The following is a 22,927-nucleotide window of genomic DNA, read 5'->3' on the forward strand; positions in this document are numbered from 1 at the left end:
GATGCTGTTGGATCTGGCAGTGCCATTTTTTCCACAACCAGTACATGTCTTTGGTCTGCTAAAAATCTTGCCCCTTCCTCCATATTTCCTGGCTGACAGAGAAACAATCACTGTTAAGTGAAGGAAGTGAAAAAGTCCGATTCCCCTTATAAGACAATCCTTTATAGGGGTTGAATGAGCTCTCTGTTCCAATTTATGTGCACATAGACTGTATGCTCGCTTGTGATAGTCTTACATGTTAGGTGTTATCTGTTAGTTCCTACATGGAAGTGTTGTTTTGAGGAATTTTGTGCTATATAAAACAACTCCATAAGTTCAACATGAAAACGGCAGATGGGGCAAGCCTGACACCACACCACATACGTAGATTGAAGTATGTACACGGCAAACTATTGTGCTTTGGTTATCAATCCCATTTGTTAGTTACAAATGGACACTGTGGCACTGAGTTTTTTTAAAGTTTTTCAGTCCTTCTTTATGCATTTAAAATAGACTATGCCTGTGTAACAAATAACAGGATCGATCTTGGAAGTTTTATCAAAACTCATGCTGTTTATTGAGGCACTTTACGACACTGTGTGTGCACTTTCTCCAGTACTTCACTTTGTAGGGATATTTTTAACCCTCACTGGAAACGGGGGGGGGGGAGCATTTTGTTTAGAGAACTGCTTAAACCAGATAGATTTTGTGGCATTTACAAATTAACCCCAAGAAAATTTAATTGCGTTTGGCAGCAGAAGTCAGCATGTGTCACAGTACACACAGTGCACCATCCCATGTCCTGTAAGCACACAAAAATATATGCATGTGATTCTGTGTCTTGTGGCTTATGTACATGCTCCCTAAGCTTTCACAGTGCAGGCTTATGAGCTACTCAGAAATAAACCCTGTTGATTTCAGTGAGAGTAGAGAAATGAAAGATTGGCAGGGGTAAACTAATGGAATGTAAGCAGGGAACAAAATAGCCTGAATATTGTTCCCCAGTGCATTGTTGCTCACAGAAAGGAAGTGACTGATGGTAATTTTCTGTTGGTGATATTGTATACCAGGTGTTGGCAACCTTCAGTCTGGAAAGACTATGGTATCGCGCTCTGAATGGTGGTTCTGGAACAGAGTCTAGAGTGGCTGAAAAGGCCGATTTGGGAGTGACAATCCCTTCCACACCGGGAGCAAGTGCAGTCTGTCCCTGGTCTGTCTCCCTGGCTATGGGCCTTCCTTCTTTGCCTCTTAGCCTCAGACTGTAGGCCAAGTGTCTCTTCAAACTGGGAAAGGCCATGCTGCACAGCCTGCTTCCAAGCGGGCCGCTCAGAGGCCAGGGTTTCCCACCTGTTGAGGTCCACTCCTAAGGCCTGCAGATTCCTCTTGCATACCAGGTGGCCTGTATATCACCTGGTATATCACCTGGTATCTTGTATACCAGGTGGCCAGTGACAATGTCCTGAAAGGACCAAGTGTGAGAGCCACTGACTTGAGATTATGCAAAAAAGAAAAGAGAAATAAGGGGTTGGGGCTTCTGGGCTATGCAAACGTGACTGTTAAGATGTCACAGACTTCAGGTAACCTTTTCCCTGATGTCCTCCTGTGGATCCAGTTTAGGTCTTTAACAGCTGCCCAGTTAATTGTGTTAGTAGAAATTAATAGGTTACTTATTCATGCTTAATATGATGAATTCTTATCAAGTGGTACTTTTGAATCTGTGTCATAGAATTATTCATTTGAGTCCTTGAAGACAGGATGAGACATTTGGGGTGTGTGTGCATGAGTGTAAGTTCACAGCATACAAAATAAAGTGCAGTAACTGTCCCTCATTAGGAGGAAACACATTTGTAAAGCTGACATTTTGGTTGTTTACTCATGTTTCTGGCCTGTGATTTTAAACCTCCTTTGAAAATGTTTCAACAAGTGTACAAAGGAGTATTGAAAGAGGTCATTATGTTTTATCAAAGTGCTGTCGGTCAGGATTAGGATTGGAATATACACACGTGATACAAAATAAAAGCCTTTGTTACATGTCAGAGGAAAGGTTGTTAGGGAAACCAGATCCACTTCCATTGCTCTACTATTGGGAACAAAGTTCAGGAAAAAAAATTGCTTTTTTCACGTAGTGTGTGTAAAATTTATAGAGATACTGTACAGATAATTGCTGGGAATTTGAAGCCTGCTTCCTTTTCTTTTTAGGAGCTGCTTAGCAGTGTTTTCATGTTTGTTTTTGCTGTTCCATTCTAACTGATAAATTGAGCAGAACACCAAGTAAAATCCCAGTTAAACTGTGTGCAGCGGAATGCGGTTTGTTCACCAAATCCTTAGAAATATCTTCTTGTTTGGAAAACTTTTTAGATGTTTAGATATCAGTGTGAAATAAAATCTGCAGCCTAAAATTAAGCACACTTGCATGAGCGTAGCCTGCTATGGAACCTGACCAGGTCTGCTTCAGTTGATTTTTTTTTTTTAGGCTTCATTCCTATACACATACTTTATTATTATTAAAGAATATTTATATACTGCTTTTCCAAAAAAAAGTCGTTCCTGGAAATGAACCTCAGTTCATGTGATGACTGGCCTTGGGCTACCCAGCAACATCATAGCTGCGTTGAGGCATGAACTCCTCCATGATCCAAGTCCAACATTTTACTTTCTATTCCACGTCGGCTCTTTCTGTCCAAAAAAAACAAACAGGGTGAGATGTGTATTCAAGTGCTAGAGGGTATTTGGGGGGTAATTTATTATTTAAATTAAAGCATTTTTGAGGTATTGTTTAGGGGCAGAAAGAGCCTTACTGCAGTTTGCAATCATTTATGTGTACGATTAAATTAGTCATTTTGCCTTCAGTCGTTTGCTGCAGTGATTCAGAGGGAGCACTGAAGACAGGATCCGTAAGTCTGCTTCAGTGCTGCCTGTGGATATGGAGAAATCCTGAGAAGCTCCTGGCGTGCTGGAATCCAACTACTGCGTATTCCACATGGTGATTTTAGTTGCAAATCACTGGATCTGTTGTACCTGTTCCTGGCCAGGATGAGGACACCACAGGCTCCTGACAGCGGAAAGTTTCCCCATTCACAGCAGTGGCAGGAACCAGCCGGGAATTCATCACTGCCCAGTGAACAGGGAAGGTGTGTATCCAAGCTCCAGAAAGCACAAAGAATGTCTAGAGCAGAGCTACGAGCAGCAATCATGTATTTGCTTTCATTTCCTTTGGAATCACTGATACATAGAAATTTCTGTTTCAGTCTTAATTGAAAAGAAGTTGCATATCAACATTTTGAATCCAGGGAAAGGTCCTTCAGCAAGAACGGTTGAGTTAATCAGAATACATGTTCAAAGAGACTTCCTTCTGTCAGCAGGGAAAGAGGACTGACAACTGACCCCATTCAGGGAAATCTCACCTGGGAAGACCAGCCCCTTTTCATTCAGCAAGGAGGGAGGGAGGAGGAGCTAGCTAGGAGTATAAAGCTAGTGCCTGCCACCACATGAGGCTCTCTGCAGAAGCGTAGGCGGCCACTGGGACATTAAGTGCCTCGGGAACAAAGTGCCAGGTAAGGCACTGCGAGTTTAGCATCTGTGCGAGTTCAGCAGCAGGGCGAGGAAGCCAGGGCCCCAGATACCGCCCTTTCTCTTCCCTTGAGAAGAGGGCTGCTAACCAGTGTAGAGTTCTTAAGTACCCCTAAACAAAAACAAACAAACTAAAAAAAGCTATGCAGTCAGACAGCCAGGAGCAGGGTGGGGGCTATCAGTGTTTCTCATCTAGATAGGCTGGTAGATAATGCTGGGGAGGAGGTAGCAGTTGTGGTGTATGTCGGCACCAAGGACATGGGCAAGTGTAGCCGGGAGGTCCTGGAGGCCAAATTTAGGCTATTAGGTAGGAAGCTGAAAGCCAGGACCTCAAAGATAGCATTCTCTGTAGTGCTACCTGTTCCACGCTCAGGGCCAGCTAGGCAGGCGGAGATCAGAGGTCTCAATGCGTGGATAAGACGGTGGTGTAGGGAGGAGGGGTTTAGATTCATTAGGCACTGGGAGATTCATTGGGAGAAGCGGGGCCTGTATAAGAGGGACGGGCTTCACTTGAACCAGAATGGAACCAGACTGAAACCAGACTGCTGGCGCATAACATTAAAAAGGTGGCAGAGCAGCTTTTAAACTGATCCCTGGGGGAAAGTCGACAGGAGCCGAGGGGCATCCGGTTCGGGACTCCTCATCTCTATGGGATGAGGATTGGGAGGTTAGAGAACAACAAGGTAAAGGCAGAGTAGGAGAAGAAATTGGGAATGGTAGCGTGATGGAATGTGATAGACGGTTTGGCACAATGAGAGGATGCAGGGACAAAGGAGCGAATAAGCAGCCCATCTTGGGGCATTCCATGTACAAATGCTTTTATGCAAATGCTCGAAGTCTCTGAGCAAAGATGGGAGAACTGGAATGTCTGGTGACAAGGGAAAACATTGACATAGTGGGCATAACGGAAACCTGGTGAAATGCGGAGAATCAGTGGGATACCGCAATCCCGGGCTATAAACTCTACAGGAGGGACAGGGAGGGGCGGGTTGGAGGTGGGGTGGCCATTTATGTTAAGGAAGGGATAGAATCCAGCAAAGTAGAGATTGAAGGTGGGTCCGACTCCACCGTAGAATCTCTGTAGGTTAAATTACCAGACCTGAGGAGTGATGTAATACTAGGGACATACTATTATCCTCCAGACCAGAAACCAGAAGGGGACCTAGAAATGAGGAAACAGATCAGGGAGGTGACAAGGAGGGACAGGGTTGTAATCATGGGGGACTTCAATTATCCTCATATAGACTGGGTCAATTTGTGTTCTGGTCATGAAAAGGAGACCGGATTTCTTGACATATTAAATGACTGTGCCTTAGAGCAGCTAGTCATGGAGCCCACCAGAGGAAGGTGACTCTGGATTTAATATTGTGCAGTACTCAGGACCTGGTTAGAGATGTCAGTGTTACTGAGCCATTGGGGAACAGTGATCATGCTGCGATCTGTTTCGACATGCACGTCGGGGGAAGAATACCTGGCAAATCTCTCACCAAAACCCTTGACTTCTGACGGGCGGACTTCCCTCAAATGAGGAGACTGGTTAGAAGGAGGTTGAAAGGGAAGGTAAAAAGAGTCCAGTCTCTACAGAGAGCATGGAGGTGGCTCAAATCAATAGTAATAGAGGCCCAGCAGAAGTGTATACTGCAATGGAAGAAGGGCTCGACTAAGTCCAGGAGGGTGCCCGCATGGCTAACCAGCCAAGTTAGAGAGGCCATAAAGGGCAAGGAAGCTTCCTTCTGTAAATGGAAGTCTTGCCCTAATGAGGAGAATAAAAAGGAACATAAACTGTGGGGGAAAAAATGTAAGAAGGTGATATGGGAGGCCAAGAGAGACTATGAGGAACAAATGGCCAGCAACATTAAGGGGAATAATAAAAGCTTCTTCAAATATGTTAGAAGCAGGAAACCCGCCAGAGAAGCGGTTGGCCCTCTGGATGGTGAGGGAGGGAAAGGGGAAATAAAAGGAGACTTAGAGATGGCAGAGAAATTGAATGAGTTCTTTGCATCTGTCTTCACAGCAGAAGACCTCGGGCAGATACCGCTGCCCGAACGGCCCCACCTGACCGAGGAGTTAAGTCAGATAGAGGTTAAAAGAGAAGATGTTTCAGACCTCATTGATAAATTAAAGATCAATAAGTCACCGGGCCCTGATGGCATCCACCCAAGAGTTAGTAAGGAATTGAAGAATGAAGTTGCTGATCTCTTGACTAAAATATGCAACTTGTCCCTCCAAACTGCCACAGTGCCAGAGGATTGGAGGATAGCAAATGTCACGCCGATCTTTAAAAAGGAAAAGAGGGGGGACCCAAAAAACTATAGGCCAGTCAGCCTAACATCTCTACCGGGTAAGATGGTGGAATGCCTCATCAAAGATAGAATCTCAAAACACATAGACAAACAGGCCTTGCTGAGAGAGAATCAGCATGGCTTCTGTAAGGGTAAGTCTTGCCTCACAAACCTTTTAGAATTCTTTGAAAAGGTCAACAGGCATGTGGATGCGGGAGAACCCGTGGACATTATATATCTGGACTTTCAGAAGGCATTTGACATGGTCCCTCACCAAAGGCTACTGAAAAAGCTCCACAGTCAAGAAATTAGAGGATAGGTCCTCTTCTGGATTGAGACCTGGTTGAAGACCAGGAAACAGAGAGTGGGTGTCAATGGCCAATATTCACAGTGGAGAGATGTGAAAAGCGGTGTGCCCCAAGGACCTGTCCTGGGACCCGTGCTCTTCAAGCTCTTCATAAATGACCTGGAGACAGGCTTGAGCAGTGAGGTGGCTAAGTTTGCAGACGACACCAAACTTTTCCGAGTGGTGAAGACCAGAAATGATTGTGAGGAGCTCCAGAAGGATTTCTCCAAACTGGCAGAATGTGCAGCAAAATGGCAGATGCGTTTCAATGTAAATAAGTGTAAGGTCATGCACATTGGGGCAAAAAATCAAAACTTCACATATATGCTAATGGGTTCTGAGCTGTCTGTGACAGATTAGATCTTAGGATGGTGGTGGACAGGTCGATGAAAGTGTCGACCCAATGTGCAGCGGCAGTAAAGAAGGCCAATTCTATGCTTGGGATCATTAGAAAAGGTATTGAGAACAAAACAGCTAATATTATAATACCGTTGTACATATCAATGGTAAGGCTACACCTGGAGTATTGTGTTTAGTTCTGGTCGCCGCATCTCAAAAAGGATATAGTGGAAATGGAAAAGGTGCAAAAGAATGCTACTAAGATGATTGCTGGGCTGGGGCGCCTTCCTTTTGAGGAAAGGCTATGGCGTTTGGGCCTCTTCAGCCTAGAAAAGAGATGCCTGAGGGGGAACATCATTGAGGCATACAAAATTATGTATGGGAAGGATAAAGTGGATAGAAAGATGCTCTTTAAACTCTCACATAACACCAGAACCAGGGGACATCCACTAAAATTAAGTGTTGGGAGAGTTAGGATGGGCAAAAGAAAATATTTCTTTACTCAGTGTGTGGTTGGTCTGTGGAACTCCTTGCCGCAGGATGTGGTGATGGCATCTGGCCTGGATGCCTTTAAAAGGGGATTGGACAAGTTTCTGGAGGAAAAATCCATTACATGTTATAAGTCGTGATGTGTGTGTGCAACCTCCTGATTTTAGAAATGGGCTATGTCAGATGCAGGGGAGGGCACCAGGATGAGGTCTCTTGTTAACCGGCGTACTTCCTGGGGCATTTGGTGGGGCTGCTGTGAGACGACACCAATTTTTTCCGAGTGGTAAAGACCAGAAGTGATTGTGAGGAGCTCCAGAAGGATCTCTCCAGACTGGCAGAATGGGCAGCAAAATGGCAGATGCGCTTCAATGTCAGTAAGTGTAAAGTCATGCACATTGGGGCAAAAAATCAAAACTTTAGATATAGGCTGATGGGTTCTGAGCTGTCTGTGACAGATCAGGAGAGAGATCTTGGGGTGGTGGTGGACAGGTCGATTAAAGTGTCGACCCAATGTGCGGCAGCAGTGAAGAAGGCCAATTCTATGCTTGGGATCATTAGGAAGGGTATTGAGAACAAAACGGCTAGTATTATAATGCCGTTGTACAAATCGATGGTAAGGCCACACCTGGAGTATTGTGTCCAGTTCTGGTCGCCGTGTCTCAAAAAAGACATAGTGGAAATGGAAAAGGTGCAAAAGAGAGCGACTAAGATGATTACGGGGCTGGGGCACCTTCCTTATGAGGAAAGGCTACGGCGTTAGGGCCTCTTCAGCCTAGAAAAGAGACGCTTGAGGGGGGACATGATTGAGACATACAAAATTATGCAGGGAATGGACAGAGTGGATAGGGAGATGCTCTTTACACTCTCACATAATACCAGAACCAGGGGACATCCACTAAAATTGAGTGTTGGGCGGGTTAGGACAGACAAAAGAAAATATTTCTTTACTCAGCGTGTGGTCGGTCTGTGGAACTCCTTGCCACAGGATGTGGTGCTGGCGTCTAGCCTAGACGCCTTTAAAAGGGGATTAGACAAGTTTCTGGAGGAAAAATCCATTATGGGCTACAAGCCATGATGTGTATGCGCAACCTCCTGATTTTAGGAATGGGTTAAGTCAGAATGCCAGGTGTAGGGGAGGGCACCAGGATGAGGTCTCTTGTTATCTGGTGTGCTCCCTGGGGCATTTGGTGGGCCGCTGTGAGATACAGGAAGCTGGACTAGATGGGCCTATGACCTGATCCAGTGGGGCTGTTCTTATGTTCTTATGAGTTACAGTCCAATCCTATCCACACTTTCCTGGGAGTATGCACCAGACTCCAATGGGACTTTCTTCTGAGTAGACATGCATAGGATCAGGCTGTTAGGCTGCAATCCTGGACACTTATTTGAGAGTAAATCTCATTGGAGTTTATTTCTGAGTGGACTTACATAGAATTGTGCTGCAAGACTTTTCTTTTCTAACGTGAGGGAAAGAAAGATTGGTTAGTGCAGCCTCTTAGGAATTGACAGTAAACTAAATTAGATTATCACAGACCAGATATTTATTTTAATGAGAAAATAAAGGGAAAGGAATAGATTCCATCTCAAAACCTTGTTTAGCTTAAACTAAGGAAAATGCACTTCAGAAAATCCTTCTTGCATTGTTAAAGGGGCTTTGGATCCAATTTTAAAGTGTGTACCCCCTAGGGATTATTATAATTAATTCCTAATTCTACCAAATTGCTTATTAATGGAAGGACATCAGTGGGGCCTCAGTTTCTAACTTTAAATTTTTATGTTTTACCAATGTCTTGCTGTAGCACTGATTTCAGTAGCAAAGGTGAGCTTGTGTTCATTTTCTACTCCCTCTGCATCTCTATAATTCACTCTTCCTCAAAGGCATGACATAATTTAATAGCCAGTGGTGCTGGATTTTTACATTTAATTTCTGGAATGGTTTTATTGTCAGGCATGTCTTTGAAATATAAAAGGGCAGGCAGCATAATTTTCCAAAATTAATTTATTCAGCAGTAGTAAGGCAGTTTTGGGTAACTACAATTGCCAGGGAACTTGAGAATTTTCAGACCATAGCTCCAATCTGCAAATGTAGTCTGTGTGCAGAATCAATTTCATGTGTGCATGGACCTGCAGTACTGGAGACCCAAACACTAGTTCTCTGACCATGAGGAGGGGATGCTGTGTGGACAGGTTGCAAGTAGGTTTTCAAGACAAGAATAGGAATAAAAGCCTATTTTATGGTCTCCTGGCCTTTGTGTGGACAGTTGTACTCTATAGACCATCAGAAAGATGACTGTGGTAGCAGACAATGTGGAACACTGATGAACCTCAGAATCTGCCAGCGTACATCACAGATAGGATTGGTCTCTGAATTATATGGCATGAATTGTCTGTATAATTTTAATGGAAAACTAGCAGTTTTACCACTTTTCAAATGCAGTACACTTTGCAGAATGCCTGAATGGGCTGCAAATGTGTTATTTCAAGTTGTTTCCATTCCTTGCTTGTTGATGAAATATATTTGTATAACCCAATGAGTTTGATATGGTTGGTGTTCGGCTAATCATTCATCTTCCCTCCATACAAATTATCAACACTATTTCTGCTGACAATAAAAGTATGTGCACCCTTTTTAGATGGGTTAAGGCTGTTCTTTGGTATGAAACTTCATAGATTGTTCACGTTGTCTCTTTGAGATGACTTATAAATGTTTGGTATAGAATCAGTTAAAGACCTCTTAGTTTTTCAGATAACAAAGCAGAAAAGCAAGTTTTATTAATGTGTTGTCTTTTCACTAGGTTCTTTAGAGAGCTTGAAGCAAGGCATCAGAATAACATCTTCATAGATGATATCAGTGATATTGTGGAAAAGCACACGGCATCAACCTTTGACCCTTATGTGAAATACTGCACAAATGAAGTCTACCAGCAGCGAACTCTCCAGAAACTACTGTAAGCAATGGAAATTGATCTTTATATTTTGAAATAGCCACTTTGGCAACATCAGGATTGTATGCAAAAAAAAAAATTGTGGTGCTCTGATTTGGGCAGCTGCTTGTACATGTCTAGATGTTTCTTAAAACCATGATTAATTCCTACAAAGAGAGGCTGATCACATTGGCTGGAGACTGACTTATCAGTTCTGGTCAAGTGATGCATTCTGTGCTGTATGTGATTGTTTGAGGAAATAGTTAATATACCTGGCTGCAAGTTTCTTGTCTGGAAATGATACTCATATTTAAGTGTACTGAGGCAATCTAGTGAGATTGCTGTTGCTATACCGTTCACCCCAGTCCTTCACTGGTCCTCTTTCCTATCCTTGCCTGCAGCAAAGAGAGAATTTGCCCTAGAGCAGGTCAGGCAAGAATATGATTAAGAGGACTGGCAGAGGAAAGGAAGATGCAGTGCATCATTGTTACACGAATAATGAATTTTATTCCTGTTTTTCAGCAATTTTACCAAAGCAGTAGTGTATTTATGTATCTGAATTCAATAACAAGGCATTTAATATGGTAAAAGTTGTGTTCTCTGGCACTTGGTTAAGCAGCAAACTTGGTTACCTCAAATCTTCTCTTCTCATGTGGGGAGAGGTACCAGTTAATTGAGTGTTCTGGTTAAGAAAGCATCAGTCAAGCAAGACTCCCAGCCTGCCTTCCACCTCCCCTCCCTTGCTTCCTCTATGGTGCTGATCAGCCCTCCTTCATGAGGGTTCTCCAGGAATGGAGACATTCCATTTCCTTCCTCTGCAAGGAAGAAAGTGGAACATCTCAATTCCTAGAGGTCAGTAGGAAGAAGGGCAGAGCTGCATAGTAAAGTAAGCCCTGAGAGGTAGGTGGGGGAGTCCTCTGGAGGGGGCAAGTGTGTGTTTGTGGCTTTTAAGTCTTATGCACGTTTTGTAAACTAGCGTATTTGGGTAACTGGCAACCCATGTTCCTTGTGCAGACCAGCTAACTAAACTTTTGCTTATGTCATATTCCTCATTCATTCTATGTTAATACTTTGTGTTTTGCTTTGTTTTTGGCCAGAGCTACAAATCCAGCCTTTAAGGAAGTACTGTCACGGATTGAGTCCCAAGAAGACTGTCGGAACTTACCTATGATTTCTTTTCTTATTCTTCCAATGCAAAGGGTTACAAGACTTCCACTGCTGATGGATGTAAGAACATCACGTTTCAATATTATTATAAATAACTTTATACGGATAATTATTATTACTGGGTTGAATCCAAAGAACCGTGAATGGAATTGGGTTTTCCCAACCTGCCCTCCCCTCTGTGGCCTCCCATTCTTCCTGAAAAGTCCGTCTTGAGGGTTGGAGACTCTTGGAAGTAGTGTGGGGTTTGGCATGAAGGGAATGTCAACAAAAATTGTATCCCTTTGCCTGGGTAGGAATGTCTTCCTACTTATAGTTCCAACTTACAGTTTTGTCTTAATTAGGAATCTACATTCAGAAGGTCTGAATTGCTCAGGGTCACTTAACAAATTTCCTGGGCGGTGGACCTGGTTCTCCTACCTCCAAGACAACTCTGTTATTTATTCTTTTCTTTGTAATGAATTTTGATTATGTCAGTTGGCCAGCAAGGCAGGAATCATTATTCTTTTTATTACAGTCAGACTGTAATAACATTTTACCAGGCAAGGGTTTTATAACGTTTTGGCTACTCTCACAAAAAACATACTACATCCCCCTCATCATTAGAAACATATCAGTGCGGGATGTTTGCTTAGGTATTACTTTGTTTTCATAGCTTGCTTATGAAAGCAAGTCTGCAAAACGTTGATTTAGTGAGCAGATTCCTTTTACTTTTATGGTGTTTCTGAAAAAGAGAGCTCTTTGGATAGTATCTTCCACTTGACTGAAATGTCTTAAAAGCTCTCAGAAGACTTCACTCTGAAATCTTTGGAATAAGTGACTTGTTGGACTTGATATTGAGAAGGGAAGGTGTGGGGCGCAAAGGAATGATAACCCGCAAGTCTGAACTGCAGTTGATATACAAACAAAATGGGACTTTCTTGACTGATTCATCCAGGCTCTAGAACTCTGTTTCCAAGATGCAGAGCTTTTGTCATCGGATTAGGTGCTTCTCTCCTGTGGTATTGATGCTATGCTATTCACAGGTTCCCCCCCCCCCCCACATATATCCTTTTGTGCACTGGAAAGTGGTATAATTTGGTTTTCCATAAAATAAAACTTTTCAGGCTTCCCCCCCCCATTGCAATATGAAACTTCCTACCCATAGTCTTTTAGTGCAAGAAATTAAAAAAAAATGCCCATCTCTGAATAGGTTGATCTTTTGTTTCAGACTATTTGCCAGAAAACGCCTAAAGATTCACCAAAATATGAAGTTTGCAAACGAGCTTTAAAAGAAGTAAGCAAGGTATGCTTCAGTCACCCATTTAGAATGGGGTATCTCCGTTGTCCAAAATGTCTGTAAAGCGCTGTTGGTGTCTTGTATTGCATCACTGAACTCCATGAACCATAATTTCCACTTATGTCTCCATTTATATGAGGCAATTGTTGTCCAATTTATAACAGTTACACAAAGAAGGATATAAGGCACAGAAGCTGGTACCACAGGTTTATTTTATCATTGACCATCACATCACCCAGTATTCTAAGGCAGTATACTATTTTTGTTGGAATAGTGGTATAGTTACCCTTTGGAAATACATGTGCCTTCTTGTTAGGCTGTAGTTGTTTCTTGTCAAGTATGTTTTATGCATATGGAGATAATTTCAATTTTTCTCTTAAATCTGGGAAGAGTACCACAGACCAAAATGCTGACTCAGTTTGTTTAAGCATGATTATCAAGGGGTCAGTTTGTTTAAGCATCATTATCAAGTTTGTTTAAACATCATTATCAAGCATAATCAAGGATTATGATTATTATTTACGTGCTGATATTACTACACTATCTGACACAGCCAACGTTGCTGGAGTTACCTATGGGAACAGCAGAGCAATGTGCACTGTAGTAAAACTAGGGAAGGAGAGGAATTGGAAAGAAAAAATAGCATTTCCCCTGCTTAGTTCTACCTTACCCTCTGTGAATGTCACTAAGTTATCAGTGATGAGCATGACTTTTATTTTTGTCTCATAAAAATGCATTTGATGGTGCACTAGCAGCTTACCAAGTAGTTCCTAGGCAAAAGATATCCCAAGGGTCTTTTTAAAAAGTCTTTATCTTCTGCTTCTCCAAATCACTTGCACTGAATTCATTGGCTTCTAGAGTGAGAAAAGAGCTTAATGTGCCTCCTACACACAAAATTGCTTGAAATAGAAATTGCTAGCATAACTACTTTCTAGCTCTGTGACTCCTGGTGAACCTTTTAATTTTTTTTTTTTTTCCAGAAAAGGAGCAGGAAAGATTATTTTGCTTTTTCTCCCCAGGGCTTTAGGTAGCATACACAGAAATCATTTTCTTTTCCCATTTTCTACTTTAAGCTATTGATGGGCATTAGCAAAGGCTACAGTGTTCCCCATCAGTGACTCCGTGATCCTTTTCATTGAACTACTGTGCCATATGATATATCTGGGAAACTGGCTAGAATCAATAGATTACACATTATGGTTCATAGATTTTGATCTTTGCTTTAGAAAAAAGAAAGAAGAGACAAGTCTACACACGCCCCATTTTAATTTTCAAAAACTCTCTTTTATATCCCTCATTGGTGATACTGAACATGGGCAATGCTAATTGCCAGTTGTTTCTTGTTGTTAAAGTTTATCAACAATAATTAATTTTTTAAAAAGACACCATTTGCTTTGCTTACCAAAAGATGTTTACATTGACTTTTGGAAAACAGGATAGTACAGTCTGAACTGTGCTAATGCAACACATTTCTTACTTCTGAGTAGTAAGAAAGACTTGCTACTTAACTACGAGTACTTACTAAGTAAAACTTACTCTGGGACTTACTTCTGAGGACTGTGCAACAAAAGATGTTTAAGGTTGCTGCAGTGTATTCTTACAGTTATTGTATATGAGACTCTCTGGGGGTTTAGTGTGGCTCTTGCCATTCTTGTCCAGATCTCCCACTGTAGGTAGTAGATCTCCAGGTGGTAGATGAAAGAATGCCATGGTTGGAATAAAATGAAGAGCATTTGAGTTGAGCTCAGAGTGTATAGGGAGCATAATAATACCAGCTTTCATTTGGCTTCTGTCTTCCCATCAAATGTCCAAAGTTTATTTACAGTTTCCCCACTATTCTCCGCATGACGGAAAGGTAGAACCATATCTGATGAGACAAACACAGAATTCCCAAGCCTGTGTTTGTCTTGAGATGCTTGAGGGTGGGCCAGGGCATTTGACAGTGAGAATCTGGAGGTCCAAGAGAGTGCTTATCCCTGGGCCCTTCCCCACCAATTCATCCTTGCAGATACACTCGGGTTATATTGAAATTGGTTATTTTGCAAGAAGACTAGTACATAAGTTGGTTGGGGGAAAAGTCAGTCTATGGAGGGTATTTCCAGAGGATAATTATTTAGAAGGAACTAAAAAGAACCCTCATTCTAGCCATAGATTCTTCCCTACAATCAAGGGCCTACAATCAAGGCCTACAATCAAGGGTGATCTGCCACCCATCTTTGCCATGCACACTCTGTCCTCTGCATGGAAGGCAGAATGCCACCTACCCTCTTACCTTTCCACTTCTTTGTGGTTAGTTTAAACAAAACAAGAAGTGTGGGTTAGCTCCCTCCTGATTCATATCCCACTTACTTTTAGCAAGTGGGAATCAAATCCAACATTTCTGTCCATGGTGGGCTGCAGGGAGGTGGAAGCAGACTCTGGGTGAAAAATACCCTATCTTTTTGCTGCTCTTTGCAGCTCACCACTCAGCCACAACACGTTTTTGCCAAGCTGACTGACAATTTCACCCTAAAGGAACAAAAATAGCCACTGGGGAACTGCTGTTAGAAAACCTGCGTTGGGCTATTTTTTTATATTGTTCTTGCAAGACTAAAATGAACCCCTTCCATCACTGTTATCAAGAGATGTGTAAAAATATATGGGTCAATATAATTACATAATAAATGAGTTCATTTTGGAATGAGGGCATGCAGGCTCTGAAGCTGTTGAAAGTATGCCTTATGTAGCACTCCTCTGTGAAACAGATATATGTTTGACCCCCTTCCTCATTGCTGCGAATTTCTAAAAAAAATAGTGCAATGTAAAGAGAAATATGATAGCTTGCAATATAGAATACTAATATACCTGATGAATAAAGTGTTTCTTTCCCAGTTGGTCCGCCTTTGTAACGAAGGTGCTCGGAAGATGGAACGGACAGAAATGATGTACACTATTAACTCCCAGCTGGAATTCAAAATCAAGGTATGATATCTTCCTTCATACTTCTGCTGTGCAAACTTTAATCTTTACTTAGTTTTAATGATGGGTTGACACACCTTGCGTAAACATGGTTTTATTACCTGGGGATTAGAGAGTTTTTGAACTGATGTTCTCAAAGAGGACTAACAAGTTCATATCATGAAAAGAGTTTGTGATGGATGAGGCATAGGCAACAGATGACATAACTGTTGATGGAAGTCTGGTCACTGGAACTAAGCAGAAAAAGTTCGGCTAAAAACATCCTTCAAACTGACCTATATTACCTAGACCGGATAATCACAGAGCTTCCCATTCTCTGTGTTTAATAATGTTCTGAGAACAATTCTGTTTATGCTTATTTCTTTTTGTTCCTCAGTGTTCCAAGGTTTTTTTGGACAGGCAGAGGTGGTGTTTTTTCCAGTTCCCCAAGCTACAGATTTATACAGTTTTTAAAATAAAAACAGCTGGGATACCTAAGGATGCAGTCACAGTCTCAAGACCACGAAACGAGGAGCGTTGAGAAAGATGAGTGTCAGCGGTACTGGGGACTCGTCTGTCACCTTGGAGCCCCTGAGGTGCCTCTTGGCGCTGTATAAAATTATGATTTTAGTAAAAACATTTTAAAGGGCAAGTAAAAACTTGTAAAATACAACAACGTAGAATAGGAGCAGGTATCAAATTTAGCTCTTGCCAGTCTAAAAGCCTGGCAAAAAAGACTATTTTCACACTTTTATAACCAATAATGCAGATCAGGCATATTTCCTTCTGAAGGTACTTGTACAAACCAGGAAACCCCCCCCCCCTCAAAAAATGCTCTATTAGAGTGTGTTTTAATTAGCCAGGTTTAAATCTAATATTCACTGAGACCTTTTTGAAATGAAAGTTCTGACACTGGGATTATGTACAGTCGGGCCTCTTTATCCGCAGATTTGAGACCCGTGGAGTTGGCCCAACCTGGACCCTCCAGAGGTGACTGGAGCTGCACTCTGGTCATTTCCGAAGGGTGTTCTGAGGCCTATGAAGGCTGATTGCTGCCTCCACAGGCCTCAGAAGACTTTTGGGAGGCCATAGAAGGTCACTTCCAGTTTTGGGGGGGAAACTGGAAATGACATTTTAGGTCTTTCTAAGGCCTTCTGAGGCCCGGGGAAGCTCCGGTTGCCTCTGTAAGGTTAAGGGTGCAATCCTCACCAACTTTCCAGTACTGACCTAGCCACAATGCAGCCCCAAGGTAAGGTAACAAACATGCCTTACCTTGAGGAGGCCCCTTGACTGCCTCTCCACTTCAGGATGCGGTGTGCACCACACTAGCACAGCTAAGTCAGTGCTGGAAAGTTGGTGAGGATTGCGCCCTAAAGGTCTGAGACCTGTCACTCTAACAATCTTTGTTCTCCGTACTAATGAAACACTAAAATTATTTATATCCTGCTTTGTATCTGGTCTGGTCTGGCAGGAGGTCTGGTCTAGAGGGTAGAGCCTCCATTTGCCTGAAGATTAACATCCACAAGGTCGCCAGTTCGAGGCCACCGGCACCGTGCGACCTTGAAGCAGCTGGCAAGCTGCAGCTGAGCTGTTCCATCTGCTCGGAGCGTGGGAGGATGGAGGCCAGAATGTTAAACCAGATCGGAGTGTAACACCTTGAATATGTAGTGGTTCTTGAAAGAAAGAACCTTCTTTCAATTTGTAAAAATCCCTGCGTGGATTTAATAAGCCTGCCTGTGTAAACCGCCTTGAATAAAGTCTTGAATAAAGACCAAGAAAGGCGGTATATAAATACTGTATATTATTATTATTATATCTTGCATTAAAGGTGACCAAGGAGGCTTATGACATTGATATTAAAAACAACACAATCAAAAGTTTAGGAGCTTTAAAAGCTCTTGAATGGATTAATATGATAAAAATAAAACAGCAACACAAAACCAGTATCGCTAACAATAATCGTAACAGGATCAGCTAAGCAACAGCCAAAGAGAGAAGGCAAGGTGACACAGAAAAGTCTTTAATTCTCCCAACGTTAACAGGGAGGGTACTGGTTAGATGCTTCATCCCACTGGCTTTCGCTAGGGTTACCTGCATATAGAGTGACCTCTAGGCAAATGGTGCTTTGCAGCAATTCGGGTTTGATGCTAAACTGGTGTCTCAGTCATGGTTGAGTGCGCACTGGCAGTTCCAAATGTCCACATTTTAGACACAATAAACTAAACTGGAATTATGATGTTATGACTGCAGCATATTTTTCAGTGTTAGAAAAGAATTTGCATCTTTGGGCGCAATCCTAACCCACTTTCCAGCATCGACATAAGGGCAATGCAGCTTCTAGGTAAGGAAACAAGCATTCCCTTTGTTTGAGGAGGCTTCTGTGAGTGCCTCCCAACTGCAGAATGCAGCACACATTTCATTGACACAGCTATACCAGTGCTAGAAAGTGGATTAGGATTTGGGCCTTTGTGAAATAGTCTGCTGCTAGCTTTCAAGGAAGGAAAATTTCCCTTTTACTTCCTTTTAGATATCGCAAGCGAAGGCTCTGGTTAGCTTTAATATATTTGTGTGTTCCTAAACAGTGAAGCATTGCAAGTGTTTAATATAAAGTGCACTGTAATAATTTGCCAGAAGATTTCTGGCAAGGTGCTTCCTGATGCTTTCATTGCAAGCACATTCTGAAGTTAACCCGTAATGTTCTCATGTGTTCCAGAGCAGATTTTAAGGAACTGCAATTCTGTGTATGTTTATTCAGGAGTATTGTATTAATAGGGCTTATTCAATAGAAATTGTGTTAGGGTTGCAGCCTCAGGTTTATAATTCATCAGGCAGTATGGAAATTATACACGTCTTCCTCTTTCCCTTTTGTAATGTCTTATTTGATATATTATGTGTTGAATATTGCCAGGAAACTTGACTTAACCTATGGGCCATTTGAAACTGGATTGTGAAAATTACCAATATTCTTGGCATAATTTTCGGCTCACTTTATTGACAACGAGAGAATTTCTATAAGACGGTTATAGTAAGACGCATTTTTTTAAAAAACCAAATGAAAACCTAGGCTATACTTTGATTGGATTTTAACCAGATGCATAAACTTGAGATGAAAATCAGAAACATACTTGGTTCATATGGAAGAAAGATTGGAGGCATTCACTAACCATGGGCAAATGCAAACTTGTGCTTTGTGTGCGTGCGTGTGTTATGAAACGTATTTATTTCTTTTTAATTTATTTTTGCCATTTGTATCTTACCACAGAGCTCCATAAAGCCCTCAGGGCTGCTTGACATTATGACACTGTCTTTCACCGTTAATATAAACCAGGCTGCATGATTTATAGATTACTTGATATAATTGTAGTGTTCATAAAGTGGAAGTGGCAGTCCTTTCTTAAGAAGTCCCTTTTGGATCATTTCCCCCACCTTCTTTTGTGTTTAAAACCATTGACTTGGAAAGAGTCAAGAGTCCCTGGTAGTTTGCTGCATGGTAACGCAATCCACTGGCTAGTCCCCCACAGACTCATTAACATGGTCCCTGCCCATGTGTGTTTATACCACAAACAGAGTTGCTAGATTAACAGTTGCTGCTTAGAAAAAAAAGGGCATGACCTATCCTTTTCCATGCCTGAGGTTAGAGACACACAATGCAGAATGCACTACAATGCGCCTCGCCATTAATTGGAATGCGCGTTCCCTATAGGCATTGCATAGAGCAGCCTGCGACCCCATACATGCTCAGAATGCATGTAGTTTGTGCACATGAAATAGAATAACTGAAACTGCTCTGCCAGTTCTACTAGCCTCCCATTTCAGGTAATAGCCAGAGTTTGCATTTGGAACTTTTTTTGCTGCTTACTTTGTGAGTCTTACACCTTTTCCACATTCTCTGTTGCTTTCTTTGCTGTAGTTTTAATGTCAGTTTCTTTTCAGTATACCGTATTTGCTGTGAGCAGGGCACTAAGCCGTCAGCACAATATATATAGCGGTGGTCAAAATGTCAAGAAAGTTGACTTTTTCCCCACTTTATTAAAACCTTACGTGTAGGGTATACAGCGCTTTAAAAGTTTCTTAACATGTCCATGTCTTTCTGAGAGAGTAAATGGAAATCCTTGTATTTTGTAGCCATTCCCACTGGTTTCTTCCTCTCGGTGGCTAGTGAAACGTGGTGAATTAACAGCATATGTAGAAGACACTGGACTTTTCTCAAAAAGGACTTCTAAGCAGCAGGTGTATTTCTTCCTCTTCAACGATGTCCTCATTATCACAAAAAAGAAGAGGTAAGAGTTGTACTTGAATACATTTGCTTTTAGTCAGAAGAACTGTAATAATTAAAATGGCTGCTTGCTGTACCTCTTTGATTATTGATGTGGGCCTTGTTTGCATGTGGCAATTTGGGAAGAGTCAAAGTGTTAGTAATCCTGGGAGATACATGGGACTTGTGTAGGTAGGTAACTCTTGCCCATCATTTACAGAAAGGAACAGTAATGGGCCAAGTGCTGTTCATATGGGTCAAAGTGTACAGCATAGTGTACTTAATTGTTGAGGTCTTCTTTTTATTCCCATTAACCTGGGGGGGGTGCTATTTCCCTCTCATGCAATAGCAGAACCGGGGACATCCACTGAAATTGAGTGTTGGGAGACTTAGGACAGACAAAAGAAAATATATCTTTACCCAGTGTTTCATTAGTCTGTGGAACTCCTTGTCATAGGATGTGGTGATGGCATCTGGCCTGAATGCCATTAAAAGGGAATTTTCTGGAGGAAAGGTCCATCACAAGTTACAAGCCATGATGGGTATGTGCAACCTCCTTATTTTAGAAATGGGGTATGTCAGAATGCCAGATGCAAGGGAGGGCACCAGGATGCAAGTCTCTTGTTGCCTTGTGTGCTTCCTGAGGCATCTGGTGGGCCACAGTGAGATACAGGAAGCTGAACTAGATGGGCTTTTGACCAAATTCAGCAGGGCTCTTCTTATGTTCTTATGAATGTACTTGGTAACTTCTTGGTACCTGACACATTTATAGTTTTGTCAGTTTTTGGTTGGTTTTTTAAATTTGATTTAAAGTGTTTTTTTCTGGATATTGGTATATGGAACTATGCGTATCTGGTGTGCAGATGCTTGACAGCTAGTCACAGTTCGTTCCCAATGGTGCTAAAACCATTGTAGTGCATCTGTAGCTTTCAGCATACATAGCTGCCTTTACTTGTCCATACCACTGATCCTTCTAAAACACTATTCCTGACAAGGATTGGCACTGGGACTCCTGGGCCTTAGGCAGTGTCTTTCTCAATCCTGCTACACAAGATTTCTTTAGCTAGAGATGCTGGAAATGAACTTGGGACCTTATTAATAATAATAATTAATGTAAAGCACCTACCCAGCTAAGAATAAGCCAATGGTATTTTGAAGCCATTCAGGATTCGTTCTGTTGTCTTAACTACTCATCAAGCTTCAAAAGTTCAGTTTTAAGTTTTAGACATATTGCAAGGCAGCAAACATGATTTTTTAATAGATAGGATGGTGAGCCATGGCCATGAAATAGTCTTCTGTATGTCCCAGATTAATATAGACTTCAGCTGGTGGTGGTTGGCAACCTTCAGTCTCAAAAGACTATGGTATACGCCTACAGCACCCGGTATTCCCAGGCAGTCTCCCATCCAAGTACTAACCAGGCCTGACCCTGCTTAGCTTCCGAGATCAGGAATGTGCAGGGTAACAGTTGCTGTGCTTCAGCTGTGCTCTCTTCAAAATATTTGTATTTATCTACTCAATCACTTATCTAGACTTGGAGATTTCAGCCAAGCCAATGATAAGGGCTTAGATAAAAAATAATCTAGATAAAGATTGCTAGTACACGCTAAAATTACCTTGTAGATAAGAACGACTTTTTTGTGCAGTGTCCAGTGGTTTAACACAAGAAAGTGTTTTTTTGGTTAAAAAAGGACCATTTTGGTTGAGTGGTTTAACACTTTTTTGTCCAGTGGTTTAACACGGGATGTACATTCAAGACAGCATTTGCAAATGCTTTACATACCAGGAGTATGATTAAGCGACTTACATATAACTGTTATATTGAGCAAGCAAGTGGACAGGCATCTGAGCAATGAGACTTATTTGTGATTTAGCTATAAGAAGATAAAAGTATAATAAATCTCATAGCGTTAGGCATACAGTGATGGCTTTATGCTTCAGTTGTTGTGATCATCTATTGAATGCATGGTTGGTGCATTTGGCATTTTATGTCTAAAGTGTATTTTGTAGTCTGAGTCTTCAAGAGGTTGGTAGACTACAGAGAAAGTTAAATAAGAGAAAGTTAAAGAGAAAAGTTAAATAAATTCAGAGAAAGTTAAATAAATAAACGTGTTGATTTTATCCAAGTAGTGTAGTTAATATTGGACTGCTTGCCTCTATAACAGTAGTCCACCCCATATCCTTTCTGTGTGTGATAAGATTAATTTCCAGGAAAATGTATACAGGCGTGTCCCCATATCCACAGGGATTCCATTCCGGGACCCCACCCCCAATTAAGTGAAACCATGGATATGGGCAGACACTTCCCCCACCCTCTGGAGCCAAGGGAAGCTCTGCTCCCCTCACCTCTGGAGGCTTCTCTGAGGCCAGCAGAGGCTGAGTCTAAGCTCTACAGGTAAAAAAAAACCCAAACAAACAAAACCTTCTAGAGCAGGGGTGTCAAACTCGTTTCATACCAAGGGCCGAACAGCATTCATGGTGCCTGCTGAGGGCCGGAAGTGAGGTCATTAGGCAGGAAATGATATCATTAATCAGGTCATAACCAAAAATAAACACTTTTTTCACTTAGGAACTCATTAGCTGCAAATGACAGAAGAGAAAATACACAAACCTTGATCATATTTCAAGTTATGGGAGAGCCCAATTTTCATGAGGGCTGCCCTTTCAGCAGTAACACCTCAGCACTGCTCAGCAGCTGAGAGCCTAAGAGCCAGATAAAAAGCTTCCGTGGGTCGCATCCGGCCCCTGGGCCTTACGTTTGACACGCCTGTTCTAGAGCCTGTCTATTGGCAACCTTCAGTCTCGAAAGACTATAGTATTGCGCTCTGAAAGGTGGTTCTGGCACAGCGTCTAGTGTGGCTGAAAAGGCCAATCTGGGAGTGACAATCCCTTCCACACAGGGAGCAAGTGCAGTCTGTCCCTGCTCTGTCTCCCTGGCTATGGGCCTTCCTTCTTTGCCTCTTAGCCTCAGACTGTTGGCAGAGTGTCTCTTCAAACTGGGAAAGGCCATGCTGCACAGCCTGCCTCCAAGCGGGCCGCTCAGAGGCCAGGGTTTCCCACTTGTTGAGGTCCATCCCTAAGGCCCTCAGATCCCTCTTGCAGATGTCCTTGTATCGCAGCTGTGGTCTACCTGTAGGGCGCTTTCCTTGCACGAGTTCTCCATAGAGGAGATCCTTTGGGAGAGTCATAGTGGTTAAAAAATAAACCCTCTTGGGCAGTGTTTTCAACCTTTTTTGTGTCACTGCACACTGACAAGGTACTAAAATTGTCAAGGCACACCATCAGTTTTTTGACAATTGACAAGGCACACCATGCTGTTGGTGTGGACCTCACATCCTCCAATGGTCCTACTAATAAATGACT

The 22,927-nt window shown here is 42.2% G+C and overlaps 1 protein-coding gene across 3 annotated transcripts in view; it reads left to right on the plus strand.

Moving 5' to 3' along the window:
* ARHGEF26 (Rho guanine nucleotide exchange factor 26) overlaps nucleotides 1-22,927 on the plus strand; it is an 80,150-nt gene that overhangs the window by 39,907 nt on the left and 17,316 nt on the right. For all 3 annotated transcript variants that reach the window (XM_066622627.1, XM_066622629.1, XM_066622628.1), the window contains 5 exons: nucleotides 9,801-9,953; nucleotides 11,027-11,156; nucleotides 12,304-12,378; nucleotides 15,244-15,333; nucleotides 19,435-19,589. In XM_066622627.1, the coding sequence (XP_066478724.1) occupies nucleotides 9,801-9,953; nucleotides 11,027-11,156; nucleotides 12,304-12,378; nucleotides 15,244-15,333; nucleotides 19,435-19,589 (603 nt within the window). The remainder of the gene's footprint in view (nucleotides 1-9,800; nucleotides 9,954-11,026; nucleotides 11,157-12,303; nucleotides 12,379-15,243; nucleotides 15,334-19,434; nucleotides 19,590-22,927) is intronic.

Source organism: Tiliqua scincoides, chromosome 3, assembly GCF_035046505.1.
Source record: "Tiliqua scincoides isolate rTilSci1 chromosome 3, rTilSci1.hap2, whole genome shotgun sequence".
NCBI lineage: Eukaryota > Metazoa > Chordata > Lepidosauria > Squamata > Scincidae > Tiliqua > Tiliqua scincoides.